Consider the following 25,159-nt stretch of genomic DNA (forward strand, 5'->3'; position numbering starts at 1 on the left):
TCTAAAATCATGTGTGGTGAACAAAGACCTGCTAGGCTCTCCAAACTTTCAAAAATCCTGCAGTTACACATCTGAAACATCATGTTGGCCTCTATGAGTATGTCATACAGTAATTTCTGTATGATCTCATACTTCGTGCTGATCCTCCTGTGTTTAATTTGATTTTATGGAAATACTGACTGTATTTGTTAGGATTTTTGGGCCTAACCCAGAGTTGTCAAGACATTGGATGCATACCAGTATGTTGGACCCTCTGTAGTGTCCCCTGGCTTTTTTAGTAATTACTTATCAAGATACCTAGCAGTATACCGATTTATCATATAAAGAATTTAATTACTTGCCACATGATAATCCTGTGATAAGAGAAAACTATTAGTAGCAAAGGCAGTTTTGTGACTTAGAAGTAGCTGTTCTTGAACGCTGACACCATCTCCCTGATTTCCCACAAAACAACATTAGAACCCATCTATCCTAGCAGTCTTTTCTGCATAAGGATTTGTTTGGTATTCAAAGACAGAAGTGAGTGACAGGTCTAATGTAGCTGTGGACTTCGCGATTGCATGTACAGGCAGCAGACACTACTGTTTGCTTTATATGTGTCATACCAGTATCATTTGTGTTCTTTATTAAAAATGCCAGACTTGAAAAATTTTACACAGCTCGGGTGTTTCTGAAAACCTCTGTTTGGAAAAGCAGTGTGCTACTGCTACATTTTGAAATATTTGCATAGGAAACAAGTACAGATAGAATTCATATGTTGTTCAGGTGCTGTCGTGATTGATGCAATTTGCTAGAGGAGGAATGGTGGTGTGTTTTGTGAGCATACAGTATATGTGCTTATAACACTTTGTCTGCAGCCTATTTTTGCTGCAGCAACTAGTGGTGTAAAAGAAATGCTAAAATAAAGAATTCACTAAAAAGTAAGGGCTCAGTTGTTTAAACATATTTGTAGGCTACTAAGGCTTTAAAAGCAATGTAAAATTAGCATGTATATAGAAAAGTAGAATAAAAACATCTAGTGAAGCAGTAATTTTCAGTTACTTTATGTAGAGACTGTGAAAAGATTGTCATTTAGAGGAGAACGTTGTTTGACAACTGTAGATGTGTTAGAAAATTTCCTGAATAGTCAGGCATATTTCTTTTAGTTAGAACATTTGAGTAGACTTATTATAAATATGGTTTTAAAAAGCAAGTCTCAATATACTTCTGTAAACCTTCCTTGCTTAGTGAGTGTAATCTTCCTGTGGAAATAATATATTCAAATGTAAAGGCAAACTCTTTCACTGTACATATTACTGTTCAATTATTCCTGATGTCAGTATTTATTTGGAGATGAACTACCTATAAAAGTGTGTGAACAGCCATGGTGAACAGTTAACGTTGATTCGCAGGCTCAGTTGTATTTGTTTGAAATCAGCAGAAGCATCTTCTGCATTTCCCTTGCTCTAGGTTAGTCCAAGGAGGAAGAAATCAAGTGCTCCTCTGATTCTACTTTAACTTAAATTATGTAGATGTTTGGAAGCTTAATTTTCTTCATAGTTGCTGATGGGAACTGCTGGGACATTTTGTAAGCAGTTGGTCCTAATATCTGATAACCTTTCCAGGGATTTTTATTGCCTAGTGTGTGTCATTTATTTCATTTGACAAAAACTGTGAGAAACTTTAGGGGCAGAACTGGGACATTGAGAATCCTTTTATGGAAAGAACCGGTTCAAATTTGGCTTTTTAGAATAGAGACTTGCTTTGCTTAAAAGTAAATCAATTTCATTGAACTAAATAGTTCTATGTGTTGGCAAATTTGTATCACCCAATATGTCTGTATGTTTGGAGCAGAATTTTAGATTTGAAATAAGTTAATGCGTCACAAGAGTGAAGCTGCTTACAATAAAACTTTTAAGGTGAAGTTATTCTGAAAAAAAATTTTTTGGTACTGTTTGATTTAAAAACCCCAAAATTGCTATGGTAGGCCAACTTGTTCCTTCTGGGATTAGAGCCTGTCATCCACTCAAGATAGAAAAATGCATTTCGTTACTGCAGTAGTTTTTTCTAAGCTGTTTAAGGGCACAGCTGTTCTCCATTTGTGGGGTGCTCCATGGGGAAGTCTATCTGGAACTGGTGCACCCCTCCTAGGAGGAAAGGGTGGGAGAGCTGGGACTGTTTAGCCTGGAGAAGAGAAGGTCTGGGGGTTTCTCATGAATGTGTAGAAATACCTGAAGGACGGGTGCAAGGAGGATGGAGCCAGGCTCTTTGCAGTGGTGCCCAGTGACAGGCACACACTAGAATACAGGAAGCTTTCTCTAAACATCCAGAAACAGTGTCACTGTGAGGGAGATCAGGCATTAGCAAGGTTGCCCAGGGAGCTGGTGGAATATCCATTCTTGGAGGTGTTCAGAAGCCATCTGGATGCCTGGGTGCCCAGATGTAGGTGACAGTACTTGAACAGGAGGTTGGACCAGACAAACACCAGGGCTCCTGCAGCCTCTGCCACTCTGTGGTTTTGTGTGTGTGACTGGGGGATGTGCAGGACAGGAGACAGCAATGTGGGCACTGGCAGCACAGGGAATGGAGTGGGAGCTGCTCAGATTTGTGCCCCTTTGTCATCACAGGGTCCAGGAGCAGAAATGAAGGAGAAAAGGTGCAGCTCTCAGCACTTAAGTCTCTTGTTTTTCTCTGTTCCATAGCTTTTCCAGTACTGCTGCAGTCATTTCACCTCATTTTCTGCCTTGATGACTTAAGACCCTTTTAGGTTTTTTTTACTTTGCTAATTTTTATAAGCTTTATATGTAATTATAGTAGAAGTATATTTTAGAAGCAGCTATATTGTATTCCTCACCCTTTAGCACCCTTTAGTTTACACATACCTCAACCCTCCTACCCCATTCCATGCTCCCTATGTCAATCCTACCCCTGAATTCAGTAGAAATGTTTAGTCTCTTGTCAAGGCAAGGCCTATGCTGTTTTAGAGAACGTTCATATCTTGGCCTGAACAACAGAACAGAGTCAAGAACTGTTGTTCTTGACTGACCGTGTACCCTTTGTGCTCTGAGGATGATGAGAATGATGAAGAGGGGGTCCCGATATACACCCTAGACTCTAATTCCCAGGGGGTGGGCCAGGGGCGGACCAGAGCAAAGGCTATGGGGTGGGCAAAACTTGGATTGGTCAAGCAGTATTATAAAATGTAACATCTCAGGCACAGCCGGTGTGCGTCCTGTAGCATCTATGCCTTGGCACAAATTAAACCCTTTCCTTATCTCACCCTCAGTTAACTGCTCCTGAGTTTTTTTCTTAGCATCAGCTGAGCTGGCATCAGCCTCGCTTTCCCAACTGTGTTTGATTCCCTAGTGTGAGAGCAGTCCCTTGCTGTCTAGTGGGTAATTATTTTTCTTCCAGTTTCCTATAAGAAACAAAGCTTTTTGGCTTTGGAAGTAAGCATGACTTTCCTGAAAAATACCAACTACACATAACATAATATTAAATTCAGTTTTATACTGGTTTTTATTTAGAATTTTTTAGAATTACTTGCAAAATAAAAATGGCAACTGATTAGGCAGTAATGCCAGTAATATAATGATTTAAAAATGTATTTGCTACTCAGTATTGAAATAGCTTTTATCCTGTTTAAAATAGTTATCTTCAGTTGCTCCAAACTGAACCATCCCAAGTATCCACAGGCAAGTATCTTGTTACATGTAGTGTCTGTTTTCATGAAGTCATACAGTTCAAGATGTGCCTGTAAAATACCAGAAAGACAAATAATAGTTTTAGCACAGCAGTATCAATCCCCTGCCCATTTCTGTGATTTGTATTGTGTGACTAGTCAGCACTTAACTCTCAGTTTAGCTTCTCAATTGCCATTCAATGATCCTTGTGTGTCTCTTCAACACAGTATATTCTATATTCCTCTGATTATTTGGTATGTAAATACTTTGTTTAAGCTCTGATTATTGTTTTAAAATAGACATGAAAGCAGATGAGTGGCTAATTTGGTATTACTTCAATTGACAGAGAGATTACTAATAATCTCATATTGCTTTGTACTTGTAGATCATTAGGTTGTAAAATCTTTGCTGAGGGGACCTCCAGAGGTTTGGCTGTTTAACAGTGCTTACCCAGCTGCCAGGAAGCTAATGCCCAGTGTTGTGTCAGGATAAACTTAGGTACAGTTGAGGACATCCCATCTTTTTGCTTAACTGTTGCATAAATATAACTCGTGGCAGAGCTTTTTCCAAAGCTGCCTTCTGACCAAGTGTTTACAAGGGTAACAGAGCTTAGTAGTAGCTTCGTTTGATGAGGAAAGCTGAGCAGGATGCCTTCAGTTTAACCATAATGAGTCAAGGGAAAAGAAATTTGTTTACCTCTTATTTGGAAAAAAAAAGCTTGACTGTAATAGAAGGCATTGTGATGTTTCAATATCTTTATTTTTTCCTGTTTTTTCTAGGGTCCAGGTATATCTCATCCCTATGATAGCGGGCACATAGCAATGACTTACACAGGTCTATCATGTCTGGTTATTCTTGGAGATGATTTAAGTCGAGTAAATAAAGATGCCATACTGACAGGACTGAGAGCTCTCCAGCTGGAGGATGGAAGGTAAAAGATATTTTGTAGTCTGCAACTCTCTGGATGGTTAATAGTAAGCCACATGTGGAAGGAAACATAAGAAACACATTTTTTATGAAAGTGGCTATATAATCTTTTTGTTCTATTAGAAACAATATCAGTCACAGAACACATGCCAGTGCATGTGCTGACTTCTTGCAAGTAGTTGTCATCAAAGTATATTAACTAGGTCTTTGAAACAGAGACTTGTCAGGCAGCAAGAAACAGTTGAAGATTATTTATTGTCACAGGTAATTCAACTTTTTACCTACTTCTGTTTATCATAGAATCATTTAGGTTAGAAAGGACTTCTAATATCATGAAGTCCAACCATTAACCCAGCACTGCCAAGTCCAGCACTAAACCATGTCCCTAAGCACCACATCTGTTGGTATTTTAAATACCTCCAGGGATGGTGACTCCCTCAGTTCCCTGGGCAGCCTGTTTCGGTGAAGAAATTTTTCCAAATACCCAATCTAAACCTCCCTGGTACTTGTAGCCATTTCCTCTGTCCCACTTGGGAGAAGAGACCAACCCTCACCTTCCCACAACCTCCTTTCAGGTAGTTGTAGAGAGTGATAAGTCTCCCGAGTGTTCTTTTCTCCAGGTTGACTGCTACAAGTTCCCTCAGCTGCTCGTCATCAGACTTGTGCTCTCAACCCTTCCCCAGCTCCCTTGCCCTTCTCTGGACACACTCCAGCACCTCAGTGTCTTTCTTGTAGCGAGGGGCCAAAACTGAACACAGGATTTGAGGTGCAGCCTCACCAGTGCTGAGAACAGCGAGGCGGTCACTGTCATGGCCCTGCTGGCCACTTTCTTATACAAGTGTCACAATCATAGAATCCATCATCATTTTAAGAGTTTCTGAGATTGTGCCAAAATAACCCAGATACAATAATTTTAAAATGTTCATGGAGTTTGAAAAGGTTATAACCATAAGAAATGAAAAACTGAATTTAAGGCTATTTTCACCGTTTGTGTTAGTATTAGCAATTACATTTACACATACATTGGAAACTGATCCTGAAGATAAAATCAGGAAAGAAAGCTTTGTGAGCTATTAGGATTCCTAGGAAGGCAAAAAATTCTGCCCAAAACAGTAAATGTCAAAATGTTAACTCATATATCAGTATATACTATAAAGGGTATGAATGAATAAATAAAGACCAGTGTCATTACATTGCTGGAAATAGTCACCCAGGCCCTGAAATGTTAGTAGTTCTATTCATTTTCCTTGGCTTAGAGTCATGTCTTCTAAAAACAAAATCTAGCATAGCTTTGGGTTATATTTATGAGACTACTGTAAATAGAAGTAACTAATCTTTAAAGGAAACACAGTGCAGTTCTGTGAACTGCTTTTCATATTTTCTGGTGTAACAGGCGACACAGTGTCTAAGACAAAAATGTTTCTTTCAGTTTCTGTGCTGTGCTGGAAGGAAGTGAGAATGATATGAGGTTTGTGTACTGTGCTTCCTGTATCTGCTACATGCTCGATAACTGGTCAGGCATGGATATGAAGAAAGCTATAGACTACATCAGAAGAAGTATGGTGAGTATTTACAAAATGTTATTTCTTTCTACAGTTTAACATTTATAGCTTTATTTCTTAATTATGGCTAAAAAATCTCTTTTTCCAAATTTATGTATTATGGTAATTCCTTTATTTCCTCTTCCTGCTTTAGCAAGTCGAAATTGACAAAGTACATTGGTTTTTTTGCATTTGTATTTTCATTGTAATGGGTGTGCTATCAAGATAATTTTATTTGGTGTGTTTGTTCATTTCAAATCTTTTAAAAATATACAAAATCATTAAAAAATTTAAAGCAAGTTTTTGAAAACTGAGGCCTGATGTTCCTGTAACTTAGAAAAAGTATATAAAGCGCTGTATCAATAAAATCCTCACATTTCATTGACCTGTAGGCCTGATTTTTAAAAGATACACAGATTTAAAGGAAAAACTAATTATTGACATCAGTTCATACTTAATAAGTGTTTCCAATTATGCACTTCATTATTTATTTATTAGATACTTGGAATGAAGGAAAATACACATGATTATATCTGTGTGCTGTCTTCATATTTGGTTGGAGTAAAGGAGTTTTTTCCTTTTTTTCCCCCCGTGATATTTCATTAGTTTAATTGAGTTTCATTTTCCAAGATTAAAATAAATTTTGTTTAAAGAAGCTGAGCAAGCTTGAAAACTGCAGTTCCTTGAATGTGAGTAAACGTGTAGTAAACTCTTTCGGTCCACAAAAAAGACCCAAATTTATAACAACGTACAACTTCTGCTGTAAATGAGTAGTTGCTGCCAGCAGTGAGATTGTAAAATTTATGTGAGAAACAAGTCTAAAAAAGCCTTAATTTCCTGCTTCATACCAAATTGGGTTTTATTTCTTGTTTATTTTTAAAGGAGGTAGTTGGATGCCTAAGTTTTTTTTACTGTACCTCACAAGAAGCTTTCTGACACACTGCCATGGTCTTGGACGGACTAAGGGGTCAAGGCCAGGGCTCAGTCATAGAAGCACATGGACCTGCAGTCTGTTCACACTCTAGTAGCACCTTTTACCTCTGTTTTCTTTTGCTTGTTCTTCCTCAGTCTGCTTTGATACTTCCCTTTCTCACCATTGATCCTTTCCCTAGACACCCCATAATAAATTATGCACACTCCTGCATTCCCCAGAGAACACTCCATAATAAGTTGTTGGGTTTTTTTATATAATCCTGCAGTTTTCTTCCCCTGCATCCCATAAGAGCCCCGTTACCCCAGAGGGTGGTAACTCACCTTAGTAGCAGAGGTTCCCAGGGTGAGAATATCCCTGCTGAATACTCTTGGTAGGTTTCACCTGGGGACAGTGATTTATCCATTCTCCTTTCACAGTCTGAGGGAGGAGCCAAGGCAGAGTGCTAGCTTTTACTGATTAGGTCAGGAGGATTTTTCCTCCTCTGATCCTTTCTGGACCTTTGTGTTTACTGAGTTTAGCCTTTAGTCAAATAGCTTAGAAGAAATTGAATAGGAGAATCAAATACTAAGAAAGAACAGAAAACGAAAGAGCAAAATCCTCATTTTGTAGTTCTGTACATCACATTGACTGTTAGCATTTTGAGCATTTGAGTGCAGTTTTGGTCCCAAAAGATAAGATGGAACTGGACAGGGTACGAAGAAAGTTGAATTGAACTGTGAAAGAATGATCCAGCTTGTGTAAAAGGAGCATTTAATATACTAGGACTCTATTCTGGAAATAAGATTGTTAAGTACAGTGTGACAGAGGTATGTAAAGAAATAAGTAGCACTAAAAAGATGAAGGGAGGAGGAAGCAACTCTTTCTTTCTAAGACAAAGCTAGAGAGTATCATATAAGGCCATTAATAGAGCAGGCAAGTGGAGATTCTTTGAAAGTTTGGAGCTTTGAAATGGCACTGGAGATTTACTGTCTACAGTGATCTTGAACCAAATTTATGCTTTGCTTCTAGAACTTAGCATTAATCCTTATACCTGCAAATTCCAATTGTTGTGTTCCTATTGGGATAATTGATACCAGTTAAAATAATAATTAAATAATAATTAAAATAATTGAAGCCTGAACAGAGCATGACTTCTTGAAAGGGCTTGTGCTAATACTTCATTTGACCAGTGATGTAAAACCGGAGTCTGGGCATGGTCAAAGTTGAGAAGCTACTGTGGCTTATAATGAAGATTGTGTCTTTTCCTGGCTGGCTCAGAGAGTAACTTATAGAGATCCTATCAGCAGCATTCTGTAGACAGCAGTAATCTTAGCATGTAGAAATGTGTGATGAGATGCTGTATTTTTGTCCAGGTTTGCTGTGAATTGGTAAGTTGACTATACACTTCGTTCAGTAGGACTTTTTTAAAACCATTGGTGTGCTGTTAATTCACTCTAGGGTTGGTATGCACGTGTGCACCAGTTTCATCTGTGTTTTCTGGGTTTGGACTGCTTGGTCAGACAGTATTTCAATGCATTAATTCAGTTGCAAGGTGTCTGGTACTTCTAGGAAACTACACACAACCTTTGCCTCCTGCTTAGTCACACTTAGAGCTAAAGGTGTGTCTGAAGAAGACTCAGACGTTCAGGGATTCAGACATTCATTGTGAAAATCATTTCACAGCAGTGGTTGTTCCTTCCTTTCATTCGTCTCTTTCCACCACTCTCCTTGAGATGTATTCCAGTTCAGTTACCTCTCATATGAACACAGTATTTCTGAAAGTGTATCTCATAAATAAATACAATGAATTTGAAATGTGGCATCCACGAATGTAAGCTCGATTTCTCCCATTAAGATTTTGTAGAAGATGCTAAAAATAACCTATGTATAGAACAATTCAAAGGAAATTCTATTTGAGATTATATCATTTGTTACTCATTGTGTAGCTAACTATGCAGTGCATATAGGTATAGACTCTATTGCAAATGCTTATTCCTGTTTTGCTACAGTATCACCTTGTTTTGTCACTTTCATTAATTATAGAACAAAAGAGATTGCCTTGCTCAGTAGTAAACTGCTTTGACAGAAAGGTGTGGTTTTGATTTACTATTGTATGTCTTCATTTGCACATAAATGAAGCACATGACAGTTAACAGAACTTTTTCCAGTTTTCCAGATTGGCATACATGTGAAGTGCAACTAATATGGACTGAGAGTAGCATGGCTGGTTAAACACAGTAATCTTTGTAATAAGGTTGTGAATTTTTTAGCTTATTCTTTGAAATTTGTTCCCTTCCATGATGCAGCATAAGAATTGTGACAGATACCATTCAATACAGCTGAAGGAGGGAGCATGTTTGTGTAGTTAGGCATATCAAGAACAGGAGAAGATTGGTACATTAAATAAGATTTAAAATATTAAAAAGAATTGAGTCTTTATACAGAATGGATAGCCTTATTGTTATTGCTTGACTAAAAAGTGTTTATGCAATGCTGATCACAAAAATAATTCTAGATCAGTTTTATTGTCAGTAAAATAGTTGAATTTCAATCACACAATTTATATCAGTACAGGTTGATATTTGTCTTTTATGTTCAAAAGTCAGGTATATCACTAATCAAAACACAACAGACACTAAAATGCTGAAATTTTACATTACTTCTAGAGACTCTATAATACTGCTTTTTGCAACATTACTTGTTTTTTTTTAAAGTAGAGATATTGCAAGAAGCTTTAAGTATAGCATCTGCTTGTGCCAGAATCCTAGAGTCTCCTTGAAATGCAATTATATTAGTCTGTTGATATAATTAAGCTGGTTGTGAAACTTCCAGACTTGGAAGCAAAGATTTGCTTCAAATCCCAACTGGATTTACACGTTTTCTGAGGATAGTATTTAATTATGAAGTTTTCATGTTGCAGTAACCCAGAACCTCTTTTGCATAGCTTCTTGATTTCTTTCAGAAGGACAAAGAAATAGAAGTATTTCCCTAGTTTTTTAATGCACACAAGTCCCTGAAAAACAGCTGCTGCCTGTAAATAAATAAGTTAAGCCAAAGGTCAGCTATTGTCAATTAGAATTTTAAGCTAATTGAACAGCCCAGTATAGTAGACTGCCTGGGATACACTCTTAACAGCTTTTTTCTGGAGCTAATTACTTTGTCATACTAAAGCAAACCACCTCCCCTTACAATTGCTGTTTGTAGAGTTAATTAGCTTTGCCAGCATAGCTTTGCTAATCAACTTGCCTTTGCATAGCAATTAATGGGTCTGTGGAGTGTGGTAGAACATTTGCATTGCTTTCTCAAAAGGCAGTGCCTAAGAGGTCACACCGTGTGCTTTAGCATTCAGACATTCATGGGGATTGCTTAAAATTAACTGGTTCAAATTTTAGAAAGTCAAGCTGCAGCTTGAAGTGTATGTGTCAGATGTTAGTCTTTTTAGTTGCTTAAACTTGCAGCAACAACTCAAAAACTGAGCAATGTAGTTTTAATCTAACTTCTTTGTCTGCTTCTGTTTCCCTTTTTCTTCTCAGTGTCAGCTTTAAAAGCAGATCTACAAAACAATCCTTAGGTAATTCCTAAAGGCATGATAGGTCCTGTAGCCATTCTTTGATTAGTACTGTGGGAGTCATTAGTGGTTTGTCAAGGAGTCCTGTATCTACTAGCCACTGTTGAGTGTTTTGGAGAAAACATGAGAAATTCATAGTCGGTAGAGGGGATGGGGGAAAGATTTTGTCTTACTGCTTCTGGTTCCCTCTCCGTTGTTTTTTTTTGAAGCCTGATACATTTGCTTCTTACTAAAGCACTTCTTGGATTTGAGTATTGTACACACAGTAGTACCTTGAATTTTTGCATGTTAGCCAGCTCTTGGGTTAGAGGCTGATTACATTATCCATTTAATTTTGTTTTGATTACATACCCATTTTTTCTTTATAAGGACAAAAAAATGGGTTTGGCTTTTTCTTTAATGGTTATCTGCATCACATGCTTTTACTTTTTGGCAAAGATATGTTTACCCATTTTCAGACTTTTGACATACGTCACAACTAAAATTAATTCCATGGAAGTCATAAAAGCTGCCTACATTAAAATAAGTCTGATTTTTTAACTGCTTGGGGCCAAGAGCTTTTGGAGGTCCAGAATTTAATCAGGTTAAATCGTGCTTTTATGGTCTGATGACAATTTTGCTAGTAAACTAAGAAATTACAATGTCTGTGAAAGTGATGTGGTACTAAACCAACTGGTGTGTGGGATTTTTTTTCTTCAGTCTTATGATAACGGCCTGGCCCAGGGAGCTGGACTGGAATCTCATGGTAAGAATGTTAAAATGTTCTAAACCTGTTTTTAAGACTGGGATTGAAAATGCTGTAAGAGGTGCAGGATATACCTTTCCTTCTTTTCTGGTTTTGAGGAAGTGGGATGAGGAGGAGCAAATCCAAAACATGCCCCTGAATATGACATCTTCTTCCCTTAGTTCCAGCCTAATATCAGAACAGATGGGCTCTTAATATATCAACTCCATTAATTTTACCTCATTAATGTTTTACTGAAAGGTGTTGGCTGTGGTTCTCATCTCTTGCTGACAGATCAAACTTTTTCCACACGTGCCATTGCTACTCTGTGGATTTTATCTGCAAGAGATTTTGTGCAATGCACCTGATGATCTCCAGTTTCAGCAGCTATTAGTAAAATCTAGAAACATTTCCTCTCATAAGTCACAGCATCTGTTGTCAGTTCAGATCTTGAAGCAGCAGTTAGTTTTTGTGGACGGTTGGTAGTAGTTCTGAAGATAGGAATCTCCAAGAGACTGCTGGTTTTTAGCAAAATGTTTCTATGCCATGAAGTAGTGGTCTGCTTGTGACAGAGAAACTATTGACTTTTATATGAGTGATACTAAATCTGATGCTGTGGTCTATTGGACTAGGTGGGGATTGGTCAAAGGTTGGACTCAGTGATCTTGGAGGTCTTTTCCAACCTGAGTGATTCTATGATTCTATCAAATGTTTGCTATCTTTATCCTTATTATTGAGCTTTGGTAGGATTTCATCTGTTTTCTTCTTGCAGAATCGATAAAGCTGAAAAACTTAAATTATATCCCTACATATTAAAACAATTGGTTAACTAAATTTCTGTATAGTGCTAGTGATAACAGATAGCATTACAGCAGCAACCTTCTCTTGCATCAGAATGAACATAACCTTAGAGCTCCTGGGGTCTTCCAGGTCCAGGATAGTGTGAGGAACTTTGGGCCCCAGATCATCTGTCAACAGCTTATTTATGGTCCTTCCCAGCCTCTAATTTTATCATATCAAGGAATAAACTCATAATAAGTGTAGATGGGCTTTAAAAAGTGATGATCATGCTACAAAAACAAAGAACATGAGTTTCTCTTCTAATTCCAAATTTTACCATGGAGTTTCCTTGACAGCATAAAATTCCTTAGAAGCACAATTTGTACATATTACAAATATTAGAGTCCAAGAGTCTTTTCACAGTATTAACTATGCTCTTTAATTTTTTTTTTAGTTTCTGCTCACCAGACATTTCTGTCTGTTTATGTCCTCTGGGGGATTGTATCTGAGACTGGCTTTGGCATCTCTGCTTCTCTCTGATTGCTGGCATCCCAATAGCTTTCTTTTTTAAGTTACATATGAAGAAATGCACAGCATTGAGAGAAAAAACAGCTTTAAGAAAATTATTTCAGGTTTATTTGTGCAAGAGCTGGGTTGAGGGCATTTTTTCCTCTTTGACACACTTGCTGAACTAAAGTGTTCTATCTATTTGGATTTTAAACTTAACATTTTCATACTCCTAAAAATCCATTGATTTAATTGTTAACACCTTAGTTAAAGTTCTGACTGAGATCACACAGGCTTTGGTGAAAATCTGGGTATCAAAGCATTGCAAATACAAAATTCTCTTTTCACAGGTGGCTCTACATTTTGTGGTATTGCATCGCTGTGTTTGATGGGTAAACTGGAAGAAGTTTTTTCAGAAAAAGAACTGAACAGAATAAGAAGATGGTGTATAATGAGACAACAGAATGGCTACCATGGACGACCCAACAAACCTGTAGACACTTGCTATTCCTTCTGGGTGGGAGCAACATTGAAGGTAGTGTGCAGAACAGCTACAGGATAGTTATTGACTTGTTTTGATCTCTTTAAGCATCATTTTCTCTATTGAAAGAGTTAGATATTTAACACAAATGCACCGATGATTATAAAGATCTTTCATCTTGCAAAAAGGCAGGAAATAGAGGTTTACCAGATTACTGCTTTCTCTGCTGTCACTGCTTACCTCTAAAATAAGCGCTATATTTTAGTATTAAAAGTATACTAAGATTTACTATATTACTGTTATGGTCTAATTTCAGCTCTTGAATATATTCCAATATACAAATTTTGAGAAAAACCGAAATTACATCCTGTCAACTCAAGATCGCCTTGTTGGTGGATTTGCCAAGTGGCCAGATAGCCATCCAGGTAAAATTACTTTTAAATATTATGGTGAGTATGTTCTAAGCTAGAAATACATTGCAGCAGTCCGACATCTGAGAGGCATAAAGGAAGTTGTCTCCTTCAACAAAAAAAAAAAAAAAAAATGTAATGAGAATATCATGGTTGAAATGGAAAGAGGGAGGAGGTATAGTTCAATTTCTTCACCAGAAGGGTCGTTAAGCACTGGAACAGGCTGCCCAGGGAAATGGTGGAGTCACCATCCCTGGAGGTTTTTAGAAGATGTGTTGATTTGGCACTTAGGGACATGGGTTAGTGCTGGACTTGGCAGTGTTAGGTTAAGGGTTGGACTCTGATCTTAGAGGTCTTTTCCTAAATGATTCTGTGGTCGTTTTAGTCAAATATGAATTTACTGACACCTCCACAGATTAATATATGTTGAGAATTTGCAAGGGGCGTATGAAGTTCACATCTTCTTTCCATTTTAGCCTATGATTCCATGGGCAGATAATCCAATCCGATAGCTTGCTGCTACCCAGAGGAGGCACATTTGGCAAGCTGTAGTGCTTGGTGTAAGGTGGGCAGCAGGAGCAACATAGAACAAGAAATGGTGGCAGTTGATCAAGCTGCATGAATTCCTATCCTTAGGGTATTCTCTCAGGAAGGAGTGAAGCTAGGAAAAGTAATTACTTCTTTCATTCCTCTAAATCTTGCTATTGGCAGCTACTGGCACTAATTTTAGTGTTTCAGTAGTTCATAATACTTCATAATAGTTCAGCTGTTCATAAAATTATCAGCCAAAAATACTTTCATGAAAAAAAAATTGTTTTCTGGACTGGAGTTGTTTCCAGATGCTTAAATTCTTTGGCCATGTCACTCAGAAAAAGTAAAGTAGTGTGCAAATAGTTATAAAACAAAACTAGACACTAGTTCATGCTGGTTCTGCTTTGGACAAAAACTGATTCCTTCTGTCAAAACTCAGATTTAAAATATAGCACCTGATTATTTGTTTTCCTTGGATGTAATTGTTCAGGGGTGTTTGAATATAGGAACATTTGGCTATTACAGCCTGAGATAATTTTATTTTTCCTTTTCTGTCCTTCTTTCAGATGCTTTACATGCCTACTTTGGGATCTGTGGTTTGTCATTAATTGGAGAATCTGGTATTTGCAAAGTTCATCCTGCCCTGAATGTAAGCACAAGAACCTCAGAGCGCCTTCACCACCTTCATCAGATCTGGAAAACACGGACTTTAAACAGTGTTCAGACAACACACACTTCTTTATGTGACTGATTTAGACTTGAATTTAGTTCTGGTAGCATAATTGTAGCCCAGGGTAAAAAGCCATGTATAACCAATGTGCTCTTTTAAGTGCTGGAGTCATACAATCAGATCTGTGTTGCTGGCATCACTTCGGTAGGGAGTTGCCTTCAGCAGGTTATTCTGCATTGTGAAAAAAGGAGATATTTTGATTATATAGAAGTTTGTCACCGCAGACTGTAAATGGCTTTTCAAATGGCTTTACTTCTAGGAAATCCCTTGAGGCGTTTAAACTTCATTTCAAGTTTATTTTTTTAAATTTGTGCATACTGTGTCAAAATATATAATGGGGAAATATTTTCAAAATCTGTTTACATATCATGCAGTATAGCACAGAACCTTGGAGTTCTTTATGATCTTACTATTTGACATATTTTGGCTAGAGAATCTCAATCTTAAGTCTCAGTTAAAAAATACCTTTTATCATAAACTTTCAGATTCCATAAACTTTCTTTTAAAAAATGAATTAAATAAAAATAAAATTATTTTATTCAATATACTGGACTTTTAATGTTGTGTGGCCTTACTAAATGGATTTCATAATTCTTCTGAGTAGTTTTTACACAGTTGCAGTGCATTGTTAGGCAAACAAAGAGTTCTCATCTGAAATAGTTTCTTCATGTGAAATTCAATAAGAGTGTGGCATATTGATTTGTGTCAATAAGAGATACTCAACACAGTCTTTTGGAAGTGTACCTGTGTGCAAGAGTAGCATTAGAACCTGTTTCCAAAGACAAGCCTTTGCAATACATTAAAATTGTACAACTGCACTCTGGTGGTTTTTTCATATATATTTCTCTCTTAGTGTGAAGTAATACCAAGTTTCATAACCATTCTGTGTAAAGAGTGAAACACTGGGCTTTAAAGTAAGCAGCAGTGGTGTACTGTTAGAGTGATGTTGAACATTCTCATTTAGTAGTGGTGCTTTACTTTGTATGCGTGAAGTGCTGTTCAGAATTGAAGGAAGTAACCTTGCAGCTGATGCATTTTTGGCCAGTCAGTTTGTGCATTTCCAGTTCAGTAGACACCAGGATGTCTTTCTGCTTGCCAGTTGTTAGGGCACATTCTTTTTTCTAAAGGACTTCCAAACACAGACAACTGAAGATTTCTGAAAACAGTTTAAGTATGCCATTTACCACTGCTGAGCCCAAAGAGACAGAATATAGACCCTTTCAGTCAGCAGAAAGAGCTTCAGGGATAACCAATGTCCTGATTCTGCAATGCGAGGCAAGTGAAAAGGGTAGCATAGTTGTACTTCTGTCACACATGTCAGAGAGATCCAGTAAGCATCTTCAGGCTACCAGAACAATCCCAGTGTCCAATCCTGTAGAAGCCTTCCTACCTAAATAAATTGTTTTTATTTCTATAGCAGATTAGTTTGCATGGCAGCATTGGGAACATCAGTAGTGCAAGTGAACTGCTTGGAAAAGCAGAAGAGGAGCAGGGGGCAGTAAAATACGTGATCTGGACACGTCCCAGTGGACACTTCCCTTGGAGGAGGAGAGGCTACATGGCTGTAAAAACTAAGTTGGGAGCGTTGAAACCAAGAGAACTGTGGGGCTGGTACTGCAGAGGGGGAATGATGTGCTTGATCAGGACTGGTGCAGAGTAAGAGAAATGAAAACTGGGAGATAGGAAGGGTGGAGGCAAGAGAAAACTAGAGAAGGGAATGTGGAGTAAGAATGAAACCATACTGCTAGAAAGGATTTGAGCTGCCTAGGATAAGATTAAGGGAGCAAGAGCAAAAGAGAGATACTGACTCAAGCAACATGAGGGAATCAAAGGAGGAGGACAGAGCTTGGGGATTGGTTTTATTTCCCACATGCTGAGATGACCAGAAGTTCAGCTACAAATAAAAAGAAATAGTAAGATACATAAAAGAGGGGAAATACCAGGCTGGGAGCTCTCTACAATGGTTCTTGTGGGAATCCTGTTCTCCTGGAGAGGATTAGTGGGATGTTGGTCAGCTGGGACTGAAGTAGCTTCCCTGAACAGAAGACTCTCAGATCAGAGCGGTCACCTTAGCTGAAAACCGAAACAAATCTTGGAGTAAAAATTGTTCAAAACAGCACGATATTTGTTTGTCTTGACATCAGATGGTGGCCACAAGTTGAATCATGGTAGGGTGGGGTGGAACATGGTGTAATTATAATGAAGATGAGGTGAACCATGTACAAGCTTTTTAGCATTTACTACATACCCTGTTAGAGGAAGTAGCTTTGAATTTCAGAAGAGTTGAATAAGATACTCTTAGGCTCTACTGGGAAACAGCCCAAATATTGATTCTTACTTAGCTTCATGAGGAATTATGTACTTGATTATTGTGGGGCAAATCCATACTTGCAAAATTCTAAATTATGGTTCCTGAGTTTCCGTGTCTGTGACCAGGTTCTCATCTGTGAGGGATGAGGTTCTCTACTCATCAGAGTAGAGAAGCAGAAATAAGGGCTAACAGTGAAAAATCACATTATGTGAACAAGAATTTCAATTCTCATGGCAAGTTATTGAACAGTGTTCTGCTTCAAAAAGCAGCTAATATTTCTTGCTTTGTTTTCTGTATCTGTAAGCTATCTTGAGTTGTTTACATGGATTTTACCTTTCAATCTCCATGACCCACAGTTATTCTACATCTCCCCTTTTTTTTTCCCAAGTAAAGAACAGCGTCTTTTCAGGCTGAATGTTGACATCAGAGTTACCCTTTTCTAAAGGTTGCACGAGGCGTATTTGTTTTGCATTAACTCCCAAAGTTTGAATGAAGCCAGTAAAATGTGTATGCCTTCACCCCACTCTGAGTATCTATTTAATTGGTTTGAAATCTTTAATCTTTTTAGGTTGACAAAAATCTGTATTAACAACCAACGGTCTATGCATGATTTGACATTTTTAGTGCCCCAGCTGATGTCAGGCAAACAAATGATGAACATGGAATGTTCCTGTGGAGCAGACATTTTGATTCTGACTGTGTATTGAATTGCCTCTACCATTTTTGTGGTTTATCATGTCTTCTGACTAGAAAAATGTTAAATGATAAATCAATGGACAACAGTTTCACAGATAAGAAGTCCATGACCTAAAATCTCTCTTAAAATGGATACGTCCAAATGCAGCTAAAACTTAAATGTGAACTGTGAAGCTTAAATGTAGCTAGAAAAAGCAAAGCAGTGATTACTGCCCAGCTCCAATAATTTGTGTTAACCACAGCTTTACATTGCTGAGACTGAACCTAAGAAATTAATAAATTAATACCATGTGCTTGAGGATGTAAAACCTCTTGGCTATCAGGGCTTGGATTACGTAGAGCAGCTGTACTGCACTGCCTCAACCTGTTAATGTTCTTGCATTGGTGGTCTATAGGAGACCCCCTGCCTAATTTCTCCTGTTTACTGAGAACGTATTTATAAAGTTGTTGCCTTATATAATCCTCAGAAGCACTCAAAGCTTGCTGGTGTTGGCTCAGGCTGACAAATGTATGAGTGCCTCTATCCTATCTGAAAGGCTCGCAACCTATTTCTGTGGCTCTAGCTTCTCTTCCAGAAAAACAGCTTTGAAATGGCATATTCAGCAAAGGAAGTTAAAAGTATCCTTTCAATAGGATCTGAAGATTGAGGGTTTAAAAAATGTTATTAGGGCTTTCATAGCAACGCGCTTGGAACAAACGTGGGTAGAGCCCTTCCCAAATCTTTGTTCACGAAGCCCAGCCATGAGAATTAGGGCTTTCACAGCAACTTGATTTGTACATAGGTGCTGGCAGATGTGCTAACACCATTTTGGAAGACTATTGTTAAGTATGTTCATATTTATGAACTTTTCATCTTAATAATTGTTTTCCTAAATGGAACAATCATCAGCTGTTAACAAGTAAATTAGGCATTGCAGAAATAACTAAAATATGTATGCTGAAGCACCTATTACGAGTACCTTGCTCCATGCCTAAATGTGCTGTAACAAGGTAAAAGACAACTTGAGAGGAGCTGAAGAAGCTGCATCAAATATGCTGTTCTCCATGGATGCCAATAACAAAATTAAATACCCCATGGAAACTGTAGAGTTCCCTGAAAAATGCATTTCAACTTTGTACTGAGGCAGCCATTCAGTGTGAGTTTGCCTAGCGCAAAAGGGAAGAAGCAATGATTTTCAAAGTCAGAGGCCTTGTGGAGACCCCATCTCCTTGCATTTTGGAGGAACCTTGCTATCGGTGTCCCTGTGGAGATAGAAGACATGTCAAGACATGAGGAGAGAGACCCCTGGTAGGAAGATGCTATTGCTGCAACTAAAATATAAAACATTTCCAAAATTCATCAGTTGAATGAGATTATTGGTGTCTTAAGGTTAATGTTAGATATTGTGGTGATTCTCAAAAGTTCTTGCTATTGCAGGTAGAGACTACTTAAGTTTTCCTCACTTTAGCAAGCACAGGGTGAAAAAGAAGTGTGTCTCAACATCTTTATACTAAATGGTTATTAAATTACTCCACTGAGTGGTTACAGTGTGTCACAGATTTACACTTTCAGTTCACCATTTTAAAGCTTTTGTCTTCCTGATCTCTGTTTGCCTGATTAGTTTCTGGATTCAATAAAATCAATGAACTGTTGGGAAACTGAGGGAAAAGTATAATTCCTTGTGAGCTGTAACTCTTGTGATGTCACTTTTTGCAAGTTACATGTTCTGGGTGAGGAACTGACTTCTCAAGGGCACAGAAAATTACAACCTCCAAAGGTTTTTAAGCTGGACCCACCTACAGCAGCAAACCCTCACACTACTGGTTTATTTTTGAAGCACTGGCAAAGCGCCTTGTTTGATAACTACATTGTGAGACATCATAGAATCATGGAATGGTTTGGGTTGGAAGGGACTTGAGAGATCATCTAGTTGCAACTCCTCTGCCATGGGTATAGGCACCCTTCACTAGACCAGATTGCTCAAATCCCCAGCCAGCCTGGCCTTGAACACTTCCAGGGATGGGGCATCCACAGCTTCTCTGGGCAACCTATTCCAGTGCCTCACCATCCTCAGAGTGGAGAATTTTTTCCTAATATGTAATTTAAACCTGCCCTGTTTCAGTTTAAATCCATTCCCCCTTGTCCTGTCACTACATGCCCTTGTCAAATGTCCCTCTCCTGCTTTCTTGTGGGCTCCCTTAAGGTACTGGAAGGTTCTATAAGGTCTCCCTGGAGCCTTGTCCTTCCCAGGCTGAACATCCCCCTCTCAGCCTGTCTTTATAGGAGGGATGTTCCACCCCTCAGATGAGTTTTTTGGCCCTCCTTTGGACCTACTCCAACAGGTCCATGTCCTTCCTATGCTGAGGATCTCAGAGCTGGACACAGCACTTCAGATGAGGTCTCACCAGAGTGGAGTAAAGGGGCAGAATCACCTCCCTCAATCTGCTGGCCATGCTGATTTTCATATGGCCCAGGATATGATTGGTTCTCTGGGCTGCAAGTGCACATCGCTGGGTCATGTCCAGCCTCTCGTCTACCAGCACCACCAAGTCCTTCTTGGCAGGACTGCTCTCAATCCATTCTCTGCCCAGCCTGTATTTGTACTTGGGATTGCCCTGACCCGGGAGCAAGACCTTGCACTTGGCCTTGTTGAACTTCATAAAGTTTGCACAGGCCCACCTCTCAAGCCTGTCCAGGGACCTGGATGACATCCTTCTCTTCCAGCGTGTTGGCAGCACCACTCAGCTTGGTGCTGTCACCCACAAAGATGTTAAACAGTGCCAGTCCCAACACTGACCCCTGAGAAGGGCCACTCATCACTACTTGGACATTGAGCTGTTGACCACAACTCTTCTGAGTGAGACCATCCAGGCCATTCCTTATCCATCAAGTGGTCCACCCTCTCCAATTTAGAGACAAGGATGTTGTGTGAGATAGTGTCAAAGGCACAAATCCAGGTATGTGATATCAGTTGCTCTTCCCACAACAACCAGTGTAAGCCCATTTTAGAAGGCCACCAAAATTGTCAGGCACAATATGCCCACAGTGAAACCGTAAGAAATCACCAACTTATTTTCCACATTTCTAGGAGGATCTGCTCCATGATCCTGCTTTGCACCAAGGTGAGACTGGTGTCCCTTAAAATGTCTGTGTGTTGATACAGGCTCTGTACTGGGAATGGGACAGGACAGAAATGGCCATTTTTACTGGAGAACAAGTTGGATTCTGAGGAAGGAAACAGTCCTGACTCACAATTAAAAGGGGAAGTCCATCAAGGAAGAGAAAACTCTGAGAACCATCTGCAACCTCTCACTTCAAGAATTTAGAAATGTGCATAGGAGAGGAAATGTTTGTGGGTAGGGAGGGAGCTTTCAACTTGCCAGATTAGGTTTTTAAATTAAACTCACAAATGTAAGGAGGGAGATATTCCCTGTGTTTTGACAGTTTTAGTCAGGTATGCTTGTGAAGGTGGCTTCCATGTTAACTTGTAAAAGGATGATAACCAGGCTCTGGTGAAAGGACCAGGAGCAATGTGTGCACCATTCAATCAACTGCCCTGCATACTCACAGTCTGAGAGAGCATGGAGGCTTTCATGACGCTGCTTCTACAGCATTCCCAGGTTTCCATCCAAAACTGTCCCCATCTTGTCTTTGTTCCCTTTGGCTCTACCTCACCCTGGGAGGGAGGACCCCACTTTATCGTTTTATGTGAAATCTGCAAAAGGATAATTTGAAATGAAGATGACAATTTGAAGTGAAAATGACAGAATAGAAGTCAAGGCAAGTTCTCTGTTGTTCATCACCCTTCCTGAGTGCTTGTAGGACAGGAGTGATGCTTATGGTGCCTAGAAAGCTAAATATGCAAGATTGCTGTTCAAATTGCATGCTGCCTTTCGTTAATTTTAAGGTTTCCCTAAGCACAGAGCTATATTTATTTGCTGTTGTGCTGTCCAGGAGCCTTCATTTAACAACCATCTTCAAATTATGGCCACTAAAATATGCTCATTTTACAGAATTACATTTTAATCTTTGTCAATCTTCATACTGCTTATTATATGCCTTAAAGCCTCCTTTAAACTTAGAATCATTGTGGAGAAGCATCATATGGAAAGGTATCATATGTGTAAACATATTGTCCAGGGAGCATTTGTCAGGGGGCTCTTTCACAGCATGTCAGACTAACAACTGTCAGAATGGCATGGGGACAGTTTGTTTGTCCTGCCTTGTGGCTCTTTGGGGGGCCCTGGTGACTCCTGGACTGTTTCTTGCAGTTCTTTAGTTCCACTCTAATATTTTAGTTTTTTTAACACCACTACACTCGACACCACCACACCCACCCACCCTCCTCCTCTGCCTTTACATTCTTAAATTAAGGAAAGTTTTGCTGGTGGGTCAGCTTAACATAGAGCCAATCTGCAAGGCACATAGATGGGAAGTGGGACGAGGGGAATGTTTCTATAAATAGCACAAAAATACTTTAGAGAAAATGAGAAATCTTAGACAGATTGGGTATATTTGCACCCTGGTCTGTATGCTCATACTTGACAGATCAACTGTCCTCGGGAGGTGCTGGCTGTCCAACGTCCTTCCAAAGTATCCTCTGAAATATGCAGTTCTCTGGTGAGGCTGAGGAGAGGAGTCTGCTAGTGAGGTGTGTTGATGAGGCTTTCCAACACAGGCACCAGGCTCTTCTGTATTTTTGTATATGGCTCTATATATAACTCCCTGTGTACAGCCAGAGTGAGTCTGTGGAGCAGTGACAACATGTGCCCCCTGTGACTTCCTAGTTTCTATAGATAGCTTCTTCCACAGGCCATGCAAACTGCTGCTACCACCAAACTTTTCTGATGGCTCCATGCCTTGATATCTGTTTTCAGCATAAAAAACCCTCCAGCCTGAAGCAACTTCCTTCTACAGAATGAGAAGCTGCTGGTACAAGTGAGGACTGTGGTAGCTGGCATCTAAAGGGAAGGTGCCAACCATGTTAAAAAAGTGAACTTCCCTGGCCATAAGACAAGCCTTGTCTCTTTCCCTTCTGCTGCCCTGGATTATCCTAGCCTTTATTAAACACAGGAATGAGGGAACAGCAGAGGCACATGTTTACTCTGCCCAAGATGCACACTCCGCTGCTGAGGGGTGTTGCCAGCTCTGAGTATGAGCTGGGAATGACAGCTATCGGTGGGAAAGCTGTTCCCCAGCCCTGTAGCAGCTGCCAGTGTGCTCCTGTGCTCAGTGGCCAACAGCACAGGACTCAGGCGGGCACCAGAGCCTGAACTCCATCCCACGGGGCCCCATGCACAGCAGCACATTTCCTAGCGCATTTCTCCTTCTGCCCCCGGACAGCTTTAACTCTGCATTTCCCTTACCATCTGCCTATATTCCTTCAGGACTGTTGCAGGCTTTCTCACCTGTGACTCCAGGTCATGGTTCAGGAGGCACAGAACAGAGACACTTCACAGTCCCCGCCTGTAGTGAACACAAGCACTCCTTTCGGCTGCCGTGGAAATCTGAGCAAACACTCAGGCCGGCATTTGAGATGTTACATAGTGTCTGTTCCCCGGGGAGCAGTTCTTTAAACCGAAGACTCCACGGGCTATGGAGAGCAACAGTTCCCACAGTCTCCCTTCTATAAAAGGAAGTTAAAGTCTGCAGCAGCTGTTGATCTGATAGCCAGCCTGGACTGGACCTCCCTCCCATCCCTACTGCTTACTTCAACCACCCACAGACCATCCCTCCTGTTAGAATAAGCTGCGCTTTCTGGTGCTTTTGATGCTAGCCAGATTTCGAGGGAAGGGGGTGTAAAGGAAGGCTTCTTTTTTTTTAACAGCTTTCATAAGTAAATGCCCCGGTGTCAATCACTCTAGTGAAGGTCTGTGCACTGCAAACACTGGCAAATGCAGATTCAGACACTTTAGAGGTGTTTTGTCTTGTGGGTTGAGACAGCTCTTGCCTAAACACTTCTGCTTATCTACTGCAGTTGGTTGAGAACAGATTATTCTTTATGTTTTTAAACTAATGGTAAAAAAAATAAATTAAATGAGATTAAAATGTCCTTTTGCCAATGTCCTTTCACATACCTCAGTTCAATGTAAAACCAGTACAAATGTAATAAATAATGCAATATTCCAAACTAGTAGGAGTTTGTCTTGTCTTTAACCTTTTTGAAATCCTCAGCTGACAAGTTATTTGGGGAGGTCACTGGAAGGAGCTACCCTTAGCACTCCAACATGCATTTGAATTTCCTTCACAGGGCAGAGCAAGCATGTCTCTGTGAATTTAGTGTGTCATAACTGAATTGGAGGGAAATCTGTTCCACTCAGTTGAGGCCTTTTTAAGTGTGCCAGTGAGAACTGCTGAAGCTGTTGAGCAGCCTTTAGAGGTCAAAGGAATGAAAAGGAACTTGAATGGAAAGCCAGAGAAATTTCCTTTTCTAGAAACTCCAGTACAGTGCATAGGTGCTTGTGAGAGACCGTGCTTCTGCACATGGCCCATGTGATGAAAGCAACAAGGCTCACACAGCAGAGCTTGTACCAGCTCACTCTGCACTGCAGAGTGTGAGGGACAAGCACTCAGAGCTGCAGCGCTGCTGCTGTGGCTCTGCATCCTGATGCTCTGTTTATTCTGCACTGCAACACACACGGGGAATCAGGCAGAGTCATGATTTGAGGAGCTGGACCCCAAAAACTACTGGCCAGACTTAACATCAGTCTCAGGTCCAGAAAAAATTGCAGGCCCAGATCCTCTTCATGCTCCACGCAAGGGACCAGGGAGCAGGAGTGTCTCTGTGTGTTACCCTCAGCTTTTCTTAACACTACAAGGAACAATTTGCTTTGCTGTGATTTCAGATAAATTCCCCAAAGTGACATTTCTGGCCTTTTGCTCTGTGATGCGTGTCCCTTTGTGTACATAAGTATACTTTGTTTGAGCCAGTCATTCTTTGACTGGTCACCAGCACCTTTGTCAGCCTTCACAGAGGTAAAGAGATGCAGGAACTCCACCAGTGCAGTGCTACCTGCCCAGGCCAGCAGAGACAGTGCTCCTCCAGGCAGGTACTCCAGCAACGTGACATCTGCTACAGGCGCACCTGTAAAGGGGTAGGTTCATTCTGGTGCCGTGTGATGCCAGGAGGGTCAGCCTTTGTCTGGCATAGTGGGCTCTGCACCAGTCTTGCTCTGTGCAAAGTCAATCCACAGGGAGCTTAATCCAATTTTCATGGATATTAAAGATTTCATTAACCCATGGGTAAACGCAGGGGAAGAATTTTGTTGCAGGAACATGACAGGCCATTTTGAAAAAGGAAAGTTAACTCAAACCTAATCCTGGTGTAGTTAAGCTGAAAGAAAATTGCAGGAGCCCAGATGACATGCTTAAACCTTGAAGACGAGAGCTGGACAAGCT

General features: G+C 39.8%; 1 protein-coding gene and 1 long non-coding RNA gene across 2 annotated transcripts in view; one reads left to right on the forward strand and one right to left on the reverse strand.

The window, feature by feature from the left end:
• The window catches only part of PGGT1B (protein geranylgeranyltransferase type I subunit beta), a 36,343-nt gene extending 21,022 nt beyond the window's left edge, over positions 1-15,321 (forward strand). The window contains 7 exon segments of the mRNA XM_064642135.1: positions 4,442-4,593; positions 6,019-6,151; positions 11,311-11,356; positions 12,973-13,157; positions 13,420-13,528; positions 14,611-14,745; positions 14,748-15,321. Coding sequence (XP_064498205.1) covers positions 4,442-4,593; positions 6,019-6,151; positions 11,311-11,356; positions 12,973-13,157; positions 13,420-13,528; positions 14,611-14,745; positions 14,748-14,791 — 804 coding nt within the window. The 3' untranslated portion in view covers positions 14,792-15,321.
• LOC135407245 (uncharacterized) lies at positions 3,498-23,373 on the reverse strand. Its single transcript, XR_010426782.1, has 3 exons — positions 23,170-23,373; positions 21,330-21,476; positions 3,498-3,733 (listed from the first exon to the last, which is right to left on the reverse strand). It is a non-coding gene; the product is annotated as an uncharacterized LOC135407245 (long non-coding RNA).
• Between the last annotated feature and the right edge of the window lie 1,786 nt (positions 23,374-25,159).

The sequence above is a fragment of the Pseudopipra pipra genome, chromosome Z, assembly GCF_036250125.1.
Source record: "Pseudopipra pipra isolate bDixPip1 chromosome Z, bDixPip1.hap1, whole genome shotgun sequence".
Lineage (NCBI taxonomy): Eukaryota > Metazoa > Chordata > Aves > Passeriformes > Pipridae > Pseudopipra > Pseudopipra pipra.